This window comes from Lotus japonicus, chromosome 4 (genome assembly GCF_012489685.1).
Source record: "Lotus japonicus ecotype B-129 chromosome 4, LjGifu_v1.2".
Lineage (NCBI taxonomy): Eukaryota > Viridiplantae > Streptophyta > Magnoliopsida > Fabales > Fabaceae > Lotus > Lotus japonicus.
In genome coordinates, this window is record NC_080044.1 from 70,401,770 (window position 1) to 70,414,011 (window position 12,242).

Below are 12,242 nucleotides of genomic sequence, written 5' to 3' on the forward strand. Positions count from 1 at the left end.
AAGGAGGGGGTGGGTTAATTGTTCAGGGCCGACCCAACACTAAACGGGGCCTAAAGCAAATTTTATAAGTGGGGCCTTTTTACCTAAAGAAATATTTATTTATTAAAACTTTTGGGGCCTTTTTTACTTAGTAAAAACCATTGGAGGCCTTTTTTTACTTGGTAAAATAAATATAAAATTGGAGGCCTAAAACCCTTGCTTGGGTGGCTTGGCCCTTGGGCCGGCCCTATAATTGTTGCAGAAGTATTGCTTGCATTTATAGATGTTAGTGTAAACAACTTTATTTTCTCTCTTTCTTTGTTTGTATTAGATTGAAGTACACCCTTGTACTTCTTTTCAATATAATTTTAACTGCCTATAAAAAAAAACCTTACTCCAAAGAGTGAAAGTGAGAGAATGCGATCATACAAAGATGAACGTAGCCTAGTATTCTAGGCTGACACTAATGGGACCAATTTAGGTTTTTCCTTTAAATATCAGGACTACAACCATATTTAAGCCATTTATTTGAAATCAAACATAAAAGACAAAATTAGTTTAAAAAAAGGATAAAACTTAGATCAAGTTCCTTACCTCCATTCCATCAAATTTATGTGTAATTTTTCAAATTTTGACAATAAATTCTTAATAAATGACATTTATTTTTAGAAATAGTTGCACATGGGTCATCACATGATTGATAAACTTGATGAAAATGGATTTAAGGAACTTGATCTAAGTTCCTCCCTTAAAAAAAAACATAAAAGTCAAAATTAAGAGGCTACTTTTATTATCAGTTTCAAAAAAATAAAAATAAGATGCTACTTTTATTACAAACTCTAATCGGATGCCTAATTCCAGAGTCCAAACACCAAATATACAACACTCCCGGCCCATTTAACACTATAGCCTATAAATAACTACTATTTTCATACATGTTGAATTATTTAATTCTCTAATATATCATATTTTTTAAATATATTATCTCTGAATAATTCTCTATTACTAATTAATTATGTAAAATAAAAATAAAATAATAATTAATATAAGTTTCAGAAGGATTAAGGGCGGCTTAAAAAGAGAAATTCTTTTAGGCCCCGTTTGGAAAAACAGCTTAATTAAGCACTTATGGTCATAAGCGCTTATGACATAAGCGCTTATTCATAAGCTATTTTTAAAAATTTATTGAAATAAATTAAAAATAAGCTGTATATAAGCATAAGCTGTTTTTCATAAGCTATCCTGAGTAGCTTATGAAAATAAGCTGAAAATAGCTTATGGCATGTCATAAGCTGTTTGCATAAGCCCTCCCAAACACTGACATAAGAGCTTATGCTGTCAGATAAGCTCAAATAAGCTCTTCCAAACTGGGCCTTAATATAACACTTATAAAAACATAAGTAAGAATTTTATAATCATTGGTACACTAAGATTCAACTTTCAAGCCTTTCAAAAAAAAAAAAACTTTAAAGGCTAATCACAGTTTTTTTTACAAATTCAAGTCTATTTGTAAACTCATTTTATTTTTAGGGTTAATTGTGAAATTAGTCCATATTAACACAAGAATCCGCTTAGCTCAAAGTGTGAACAATGCACATACCACTTATCATGTGTTGAAATTCAATTTTTTATTAGAATATTTAAGCAACCAAAACCGAACGGTAAAGCACAACACTTTGTACAATGATACAAACTTATTATCCTAAAAGCTTAAGTTCGTTCGTTGGTTACATCAATAATTTGATTATTGTATTCCTAATATATTATTAATTTTAAAAATATCATTTGTCAATTTTCAAAGTAGTATAAACTATTGAAAATGAAAAACACTTCAAAATAAGATACAAAATAATTTTTTTATTAAAAATATAAAATGATATGAAAATCTTTATAGAGAATGAACACAAATTTAATGATTCTTTTTTATCCCTCCAGTAATTACTTTTGCAGACAAAATTAATAATTTGACTAGAGCTGGAATAGAAAAAATACTCTGCTATCATTGACTAGTAATCTAGTATGTAATTCGGTATGTTTGACTTTGAATGTTTCAAGAGGGAAAAATGTACTCTCCAGTCTTCACTTACAATTAGACTAAATCAAAAAACACTATGTCACTGGTAGAAATATCACTAGTTATGCCAATTGTCCCCATCTATATATTTCATTTCTGATTCTGTTTTCAATCATTGAATGAGACTGATGAATAACGCAAAGCACCTTGAGGACGTTCAAGCACTTCGATATGTTGGAATAAAAGAGTAAGCTTCACCCCAATGATTTGGATCTTTGGGTTTGAGTACCCATTCAGAAAAATGCTTGTTACCTACAAAAATAGGTAACATTTAAAATCTTTGACGTTTTTATATATTTTTCTATGACCACAAAAAATTCATCACCAGAAATGCCTTTCAAGTGGGTTAAATGAAATACCTGTGAGCATCCAAAAAGTTTAAGTAACTTGAGCGAGAAGCAGCTGTCTACTATTAAACCTAACTCTTCATCACTCACATTTCGACACCATGAAAGATCTAGAGTATGCAAATTTCTGGCATGCCATGCAAGTGATACGGCTGTGTGTTGGCCAACCTGCATTGAACCAAATGAAATATAAATAAGATTTAGCTAGGCACTACAGCTAAATGCCTAAAAACTCCAAGTAAAAGACAGATAGCAGAAAAAACGATTAACAACAGTTAAAGGTTTATAATTTAGGGTCAGTTCAGAGCTTTGTTTCATGAAATTCCATAGAAGAACTATACAAAAAACATACTAGCATCCCCTAACACACATTTACATACATGTCAACTATGAATTCGGTTTTTAGATAATAATGAAAATAGATTGCAGGATACAGGACATGCAGAAGTTTCTGCTTGAGTAAATTATGACCAAGCAGAGAATAGGTATTATTAGAGAAGCAGTTGACCTTTGAGGCTCTGAGCACATAATATTTTTTAAGGCTAAGTTGAAAAACATATTGCTTTAGTCCTTTTACAAACACAGAAAAGCCTTTCCAGCTTGTCCATGTTTTTACACTTTGAAATGTGTCTGCAGTTACCATTTACAGCCACAAATTGTGTGTCAGTTGAGGTCAGCAAGACAGTATAACTACAACAATGTAGTGATGTACCTTCTTAATGTTATTGAGTGAAAGTTCTTCCAAAGACCCTCCAATGATCTCCAAAAATGAAGCAATTGCTTCGTCGCTGTAATGGAGAAAAAGTTAATTGGTTAATCAATTAGAATTCAGAATACTTCTCTGAAACACCATCCAAGGACATATGAATGAATATATGCATAAATGTACTAGGTAATAAGATAAATGGAAAGATGTTCTATTTGATAGTTTGCACTTGCAGCCCAAGACTTGAAGAAAGGAAGCCCAATCAGATCCATATGAAAAAGAAAAAGAAAATTACTCCACACAATCCAAATGCTAGAAAATCAATACCATTCCGCACAACTAATAACACCAGTAAGTTATGCGGAATGTCCCCTATCTCTAGTTAGGGTTACAGTACAGAATCTGATGGATCTTAAGGAAGATGGAGAACAGAAATATAATTGGAACTTTGAAGCCATCAGAAAACAGCTCAAGGAGGATTTACAAATAATCATAAACCCTCATACAGTGAATATATATTATCACAGAAGCAAGTATTATAACCATCCTGTTAAAAAACCTAGAAACTCCCATAAATATGTCATCATCTCTTGCAAAGAGCAGAGTAACATGTCATCGTCTCTTGCAAAGAGCAGAGTAATTGAAGACAAGCATCTAGCAAAAGCAATATATGCAGTACAAAGTAACAGAGAGAAAGTAACAGAAAACAAGAAAACACCTGAATGGATTGCGGCCTAGCTTCAATGTACGCAGTTCTTGACAACTATTTGTAAGATATTCTATAGATAAATCTGTCAACTTGCACAAGTTCGTAAGATCAAGTGCCTGCAACCCGGGGCATTGTTCAGCAATGGCTTGCACTGAGGCATTAGTCAAATTTCTGTTCATTGAGAAATATGAATCAATAAGCTAAATTTAAAAATAATTTAGTAGGGAAAATAATTGTGTCCTAGCAAACATAATTCCAAGTACGGATGAATTGACCAAAGTTAGAACCAAAGGTTAATCCATGCTCAAAGAGTGATTATCAGTCAACAAAACTCTAATTGTATTAACCATCAATATCACCTTCGGTTGATTTTTCCCCTGATTGGAAAGTTCTTCACTGAGGCATCCTTAATAGGAAATCTCCGAAAAAAATACTTCAAGTGGAAGCATCACCTCTAAAGCAGATACAAGGCAAGAATCAGACTGGTTAAATAGTACTTACATACAGTCCTTTAACACAAGCTCCTTCATGTTGTGACCCTGTGCAATGATGTAATCTTTGATAAATTGATCACTCACTTCTTGAATGCCAGCCAGTGATAACACTTCTAACTGCTTAAGTTTCTTCAATGCTGGCAAAATTTGTTCTGGATCAGTGAGTTGGAAGTTCTCAAGATACAACTCTTTTAGAAGTGACCCTAATGAATCAGCCAAAATATTAAGACTGGCAGGTGTGAGAAGGGCGCATTTGCTTAGATTTATGGATCTAAGTGCAGGAGCAGAGGAAACTAGTTGACGCAATCCTCTATCTGTATGACGGCATGCACCACTGAAGGATAGACTAATTAATCTAGGCAGACACCTTGGTGATTTTGCCAGAGTAGCAGGTAATGCATAATCAGATATACATCGTCCACACTGGTCAAGTTGTAGCACCTATTCCACAAGCAAATGTATAACCTGAATTCAGATTGTGAAGTATTTTAAAACTAAAACGTGGAAAGAAGCTTCTAAGCAAGTATTCAAAAAGCAAACAAAGCACACAAATTGATCTTTTCCAAGGCAACAAAAAACAACTAGTAATTAACAGAAACCCCACCCCTATTCTCACTTTCCTTTTGGTTCTACATCCATGTCAAACTTGCTCACATTGCAAACATAATGTAAATGGAAAAAAAGCAACATGAAATTCAGATGCTACAAGAAATTCAACATTCAACATTCAACACAAAAAAAGTCCACTGATCCATGCAATAAAAAAATGAATAAGGATAAATGGTAGAAATCCAATTGAACCAAAATGACAAGAAACACCAGCAGCAGGCAGCAGCTATCAAATAATTGAAAGAACAAAACACAGTCACACACCTCCAAATGGCCAAGGTCACAAGATTGAAAACATTTTGTGAATTCCTCCTCTGACAACCACGAGCAATCTCGAATGCGAATCTCCGAGGGAGACCCCCTAACAAGAAGCTCCAAGAATCTGCTGTTAATTCTTCTGGAGTCACTCAGCAATTGGCATTCTTGAGTTCCATGAGAGCTAAGGCAATTTTTTCAACGGCGGTGTCAGGGGTAAGATATTCGACGAATTCAGCAGCGTTGTGGCGGTCTGGGGAATTAGTGTCCGGCGGCGGAGACGGCGGAGGAGGTGGTGGTTCTGGGTTTTGATTTAGGTCCATTGTGGCTCTGCTCTGTTTTCCGGTGAAGAGCAGAAGAGGAGAAGAAGAGAGTGTGCGGGGGTATATAAAGGTTTTTGGGTGGTGTACGGTAGCTACTGGTGGTAGCAACTACACTGGATCATACCCGGAGAGAAGGTTATTTAGTTATTGGGAATGTTTGGATTTTGTGAGAGAATGGAAACTTCTTGTCTGCACTTAGTACAATGCCCTGCTCTCATCATTTTTCCCGCCTCATTATTTTTTTAAAATTAAATATGTAATTAAATAATAAATACTCTCTCGTTACTATTTAACTGTCCGCTTTGGAAAAAAAAAATTTGTTCCTATTTAACTGTCCACTTAACATTTCAAAAGAGCATTAAATGATGTTTTTACAACAAATGTCCTTGTCAGTACAATAAATGATGAGAGATAGCACATACTTTAAAGGGTAAAATAGAAAAATAACTCTCACTTTTTCTAAAAACCACCAAAATTAATCACACTCTTAATATGTGTGTCTCCACTCAAAATGGACAGTTACATAGGAACGGAGATAGAGAGAAAAGACTTCAAAATTCATGAGTAAGTTGGATAAGTTGAAATACAAATGTACTCCCTCCGTACCTATATAACTGACACTTTAAGGTTGTTGCACAAGTATTAAGAAATAACAATTAATGTTGTTGTTTTATTAAAATTACAATCTAACTTCCTACTATACCCTTTATCTCACTTATTAATTCTAACTTTTCAATTTTCCTACCACCAATAAATGAAGGGTACAGTTGGTAAAGTATAATTAATGCTCTCTTGAACTTTATAAAGTGACAGATAATTAGGAATAAAATTTAGTTAGAAATAATGTGAGTTATTTAGGAACGGATTGAGTATTTTAAACTCTTATTTAAAGGATTTAATAGGTAAAAAGTGTTATAACTATTGCACATTAAATGTTTTTAAAAACATTTGTAACTTTCATTTAATATAAGATTCAAGTATTTATTAAAATTAAAATTAATTAATTATTTTATAAAATAAAAATTAATTTTAATTAATGAAATTCAATACAAATTTGTTCTTATCATGTTTATTGGTTAAAATAATGAGTGGTTGTTTCATGCACTATCATGTTTCTTACTGGGAGAATATTATCTTGCAAAAGTGATATTAACTATGAGTTGACAAAAATAATTACATTAAATTTATTTTGACTGAAATGTTAATTTCTACATTTACTACCATTCATTTTATAATTATAGTAATTTTAGCAAATTAATATATATATTATAAATATTTTATTATTTTCATTAATTTTTATTTAAATTACTCATTAAATGTTAACTAATTAAGCACTATATTTATCAATGGAAATATTTCCTAATTCACATTTACTTAATTAAAACTGATTGTACAAAAAGTTTATTATAAATTATTAATAAAAATAAATATATACTTATAAATATTAATAGTAAAAATATTAATGTGATCTACCAGTCTTGATGGACAGGTTTAATGGCTATTGGGCATTGGCTGTGGTCCTGTGAAAATATTTTGGGAAACCAAAAAATATTATAATTTTAGTATTATTAACTTTTTAAATATTTACAAATATTGATATTTGTTAATAAATAATTTTAAAATAAGTAAATCATTTATGTTATTTATTGACACACAACTAGTTATTATTCCACTCAAGATTTTAAATACAATTAATTTAATTGTTTAATTAATATATATATATATATGTGATAATATTAATTTTTAATATATATAGATAATGGTACTCTACCCCACCCAATAATAAATATTATCATTATTATCTAATTTAAATATATATATATAACTAATATATTTATATATATTATTCTTTTGACTTAATTAATTACACTCCTAAATTTCAAGTTAAAAACTTGAACTTTATATATTCTTGGTATTTAATATTTATATTGTTAAATATAATTAATAATAATAATAATATTAATTAAGTCAAAAGTATTAAATACATTTAATGGTTATTTTGAAACCATATTTAATGGTTTCTTAATAAATAGTTACTGAGAATTTAAAAAAAAAAGTTTTTTTTTAAAAGAAATAAATAAATAGTTACTGAGAATAATATATTTTTTTTTGAAAAGAATAATATATAATTTATATACATTAAAAATATTAAATTATCATATTGATAAGTCTGACTTGTAATGATTTATATAGAAAATATTAATTTCGATATTGATTACCTTACATTTCAGTTAAAAAAATCATTAAACACATTTAATTATAAGAAAACTAAACTGTACCTAAATTTTACATACTTTTAACACGGACGGGAAGAAAAAACATTGGTGAATTATGTGTACCCAAAAATTATTTTGGGTACGATACCCGCAATGAGTGATTTAGTAGATTTTTGTTATGTGAAATATTGTTTTATCCGTCAAGGTTTATTGATGATAGAGAGGGCGACATCTGAAGATCGTGACCGGTGAACGATGGTGCCCGACACCTCTGTTTCGAAACAAATTTTTTGCAATGCAAGGAAGAAGAAAGGTTGAGGACTGTCTGGAGAATTACTTTGCAAATAATGATAAAAATATTTAACATTTAAAATTTAGAGCATGTTTTTTTTCTTGGTACACATCATTTAGAGTATGTATGATTCACTTCCGATGTATCAAAAAAAAAAGAGTATGTATGATTCAATCAAAACATGTATGTCATTTGTACACGTACATCATTTTAGGTACCGTACCTTGATTTGGTTTAAGGTACCACAGCAAACACCAAAAACATTTGACACCATTGAAAAACACGAAGGAAAAGGAAGGAACAATTGACATCACTGAAGGAAATGGAACAAAGTTAATAAAGGAAAGGGAGTTCAAATTGATAGGAGTGACACTAATGAAAGTGAAAGTGATGACAGTGATGTGAATGATAGTGAAATATGACATTGATTTTTATGACAGTGAGATGAGAGGTGCAGAGACTTACCTGATGATAAGTTTGAAGAGGAGAATGAAACAAAAGTTATGAGGGTAAAGGTATGCTAGGAAGAATGATGAAATTGCCTACAATGAGGAACATGAGGGCACAATGGAACTGTATACTCAGACTCAAGAGGGTGAAAGGATCCAACATGTTGATGTAGAATTTGCACCCGAAGCTGCAACCCAACATATCATGGTGGAGGAGTATAACAATGATAAGCTAGTAAGTTATCCCTCTATTGGTGAAGAATATTGTGGAACCAAGATTAGGTATGAAAGGTTCAAGGAAGAGCTTTTGTGTAAGGATTTCAAGTTCAAGTTGGGTGTAAGATTGGATAACTCTCACTACAAATTGTATGTGAGGTAGGCAATGTTATTTATAATAAGAAAAGTACAGAATATGCTAAGGAATATTCTGAGGCATATTACAAAATATATCAAATAATAATAAAGAAATACCTTGTAGAATATTATGCCTATTTATCTGTAACACGCTCCGTCAAACTTAACGTTAGATTAAGATCGACTCAAAGCTTAGATCTAAAAATGTAAATCAACAGACGAGGCAACACTTTAGTGAAAATATCAGTAAGATGGAGAGAAGTAGGCACACGACGAACAACTAATCGACCAGAGGAAACCAACACACGAACGAAGTGGCAATTCAAGTCAATGTGTTTGACATGCTTATGAGCAACAAGATTCAGAGTCGTAAACAAAGCACTCTGGTTGTGACTAAGAAGAAGAAGAGTCGGTAATAACTGAACACGAAGCTCATGAAGAAGATTAAGCAACCAAACTAGCTCATAAGCAGTATTAGCCATAGCCCGGTAATCAGATTCACAACTAGAATGAGCAACATCACTATAACCAAGAATAATGGGGGAAGATGCACGACGAAACGTAAGACCGAAGTGTTGCATGCCACATATATAACGAGTAATTCGTTTGACAGCCTGAAAATGATCCACAGTCAGGGCCTGAAGGAACTGACTAACCGTGTTAGCAACATATGACAAATTAGGACGAGAAATAGTCAAGTATTGCAAGGCTCCAACCAAAGAGCGATGGTAGTGCGTAGGATCTGAGTAAGCATCACCGGAAGTGATAAGATGAGAACCGGCAATCAAGGGTGTCGAAACATGACTGGTCTCAAGTATCATAGCACGGGGAAAGCAAATCATGAGCACAATCGACTTGTACTAAGAGCAAGTCATCAACCGTATAAGTGATCTTAAGGCCAAGGAAGTAGTCATGCTTACCTAAATATAAATGGCAAACTCAGCATTAAGACGAGCAATAAACTGAGTTAGAAGAGAGATCACTACCAGTAAGAATGATGTCATTCACATACACAAGAAGATAGAGAGTTTTTTTTTGATAGGCAAGATAGAGAGTAATATACCCTTTGTGCAATGTTATGGGATGTCTCCATAAAATTTCATATTTCTCTTTTGACCCTTCTTAAAACAGCAACCTTTTTTTTTTTGTTCATATCAAAGTACGTTTTTTTAATAGCTAAATGTTAATGGTTAGTTGTTAGTAAGTTAGAAAATTTCTTTACATTTCCCTTACAGAATTCGAATCCTGGGTCTTCCCCTCCCCAACCTTTATGTCTCATAGCTCTTACCATTTAAGCTAACCCTCGGAGACTTCATATCATAGTATAGTATGTAGTAGATGTTTTAGCTCCCTTCATCCCTGTAAAGTCAATTCTGCATAAACTTCATATATGCCACTCAACATAATGAACTGTATTAAAATATATTTAACCCGGCATCTCTAGTGAAGTTGTATCTCAAATTCTAATTTGATTGTTTGGAGGCAGTAAGATTCTCTCATACCATATATAATATTGGTAGTCACATGCAACAAAGTCCAAAAAGCATGTGTAATTTAATTTGTTATCCTTCAACTGTATATTAATATGATATAGTTTAAGTTTCTGCCGATCATTGTTTTTTAAGGAGTTGATGTTACATTTTTTTGGACACATCAGGAATTAGTATTAATTTAAGTAACTAGATGTACGCAAGTGCTTGGCCGGAAAAGGCTTTGGTAGGACACTTGTTATTGATCCCATGTGAAAGGTGTTTTAATATGTTCACTATATTAAAAGTGTTGGGGGAGAATATTTTGACCCCAGCTGTAATTTTTTATTGAGCAGCTTTGGTGAGTATAGTCAATTAGTCATATGTTTGTTTTACTGCATGATAATCTTGTTTGAGCTAACCTTCACATTATGATGAGATTAACTTTTCAGTACAAATTTCTTTTCTATACAAGAGTTAAATCCATGACTTTATTTTATGAGAATTAAATTTATACCACTTGAATCAACAACTCATTCGTATTATAAATATGTTTTAAAAGGTGGATTATGTGAATATTTTATGACCATGAATCTCTTTAAAAAGCATCGATGTCTACTATAGTTGGCCTTTTGCCCCCACATATTGAGTTTAGTGAAAATGAAAGCTATAATTTTATAAGATATATACATAGTAATGCAAATTTTAATGCGTCCACTTAAAATCTATGAATTAGTATATACTATGATTATTGTAAAGATGAACCCTAGCTAGTAATTAGCGAATAACGACACACAATCAACATACATACACACATTTTTGACCGTGTCAAATCACCACAAAATTTGCATATGAAATACAGGCTAATATTGTGCTGTGATTTGGGGTTAGGTCCATGATTCCATGTGCCCTAAAATCTTCAAAAAACAGTGAAGCTATTCTGTCTTTCTGAAAATGCAATAATATGCGCGTGAAAGCTTAACAAAAATCCAGCTAATTTGCACACAGATTGAACACACATTGGAGACGGCGTGTGCCGTGTGCCGTGTGCATACTTCATCATTCACACCTCACCCACCAGTAGTGTCAATGATTTTAGATTAAAAATACCTTTGAATGGTCAATTATGGATACTACTCCTAGTTTCTAATCAATAATCATGAGCATATACAAGGTTGTTACTTGTTAGCCTCAAAAGTTTTTATTTTTTTATTGATTGATTTAAAATTAACATATTGTTAACTATTAAGTACTTTATTAATTATATATTTTTATTTTAAGGAAACCAATTGATGAATAAATTATGAAAAGTTAACAAATTAAAGAGATAAACATTATATTCAAAAATAAATAATTTTAATACTCTCTCGGTTCCTATTTAACTGTCCAGGAAGAGAAGAAACACACATATTAAGGAGTGCAATTAATTTTGTTACTTTTCATAAAAATATTATTTGATTTTCTATTTCACCCTTTAAAATGTATATTATCTTTCTTCATTTATTGTTCTTGCAAGAGCATTTCTTGAAAAAACATCATTTAATGCTCTCTTGAAACTCTAAGTGGACAGATATATAGGAACAAAAAAACATCTTCAAAGTGGACAGTTAATAAGGAACGGAGGGAGTAAGTCACAAGATATGAGACATTTTTTTGTTTAACTAACGTATCTTCATAGTTGTCCGTGTGACTAATCTCTTATTCTATAGTCAGTACATTAAGTGATAGGAGAATGATTAATAATTTTTTTCATTCACGAGAATTAGAAATTAAATCAACAACTTACTTAGGAGACAAATCTCAAACCGAGGTCCAAGTTTTTTCTAGGTGCATTATAGAATACAAATAGGAGTGAAAATATGTTAGGTTAGGCTATGCACGGTCCAAACTTGGTCTGTATTCTAATTTTGTAGCCCAAGCCTAATTTGTGTCAAGTTATAGGCTAAATTTTAAGGTTTGACCTGAC

General features: G+C 31.8%; 1 protein-coding gene across 1 annotated transcript; it reads right to left on the reverse strand.

The window, feature by feature from the left end:
• Positions 1-2,062: 2,062 nt before the first annotated feature.
• LOC130713269 (uncharacterized) lies at positions 2,063-8,429 on the reverse strand. The gene is made up of 7 exons (XM_057563051.1): positions 8,248-8,429; positions 5,183-5,357; positions 4,317-4,750; positions 3,825-3,986; positions 3,113-3,188; positions 2,413-2,568; positions 2,063-2,305 (listed from the first exon to the last, which is right to left on the reverse strand). Exons 1-7 carry the CDS (start codon positions 8,427-8,429, stop codon positions 2,162-2,164), a joined length of 1,329 nt encoding a protein of 442 aa, XP_057419034.1. The 3' UTR covers positions 2,063-2,161.
• Between the last annotated feature and the right edge of the window lie 3,813 nt (positions 8,430-12,242).

Coding starts and splice junctions, on each gene's coding strand:
- LOC130713269 (XM_057563051.1), bottom strand. CDS start 8,429: ATGTCATATTTCACTATCATTCACATCACTGTCATCACTTTCACTTTC. Junction 3,987..4,316: donor CTTGTGTTAAAGGACTGTAT/GTAAGTACTATT, acceptor CTCAATGAACAG/AAATTTGACTAATGCCTCAG. Junction 2,306..2,412: donor AACTTTTTGGATGCTCACAG/GTATTTCATTTA, acceptor CTATTTTTGTAG/GTAACAAGCATTTTTCTGAA.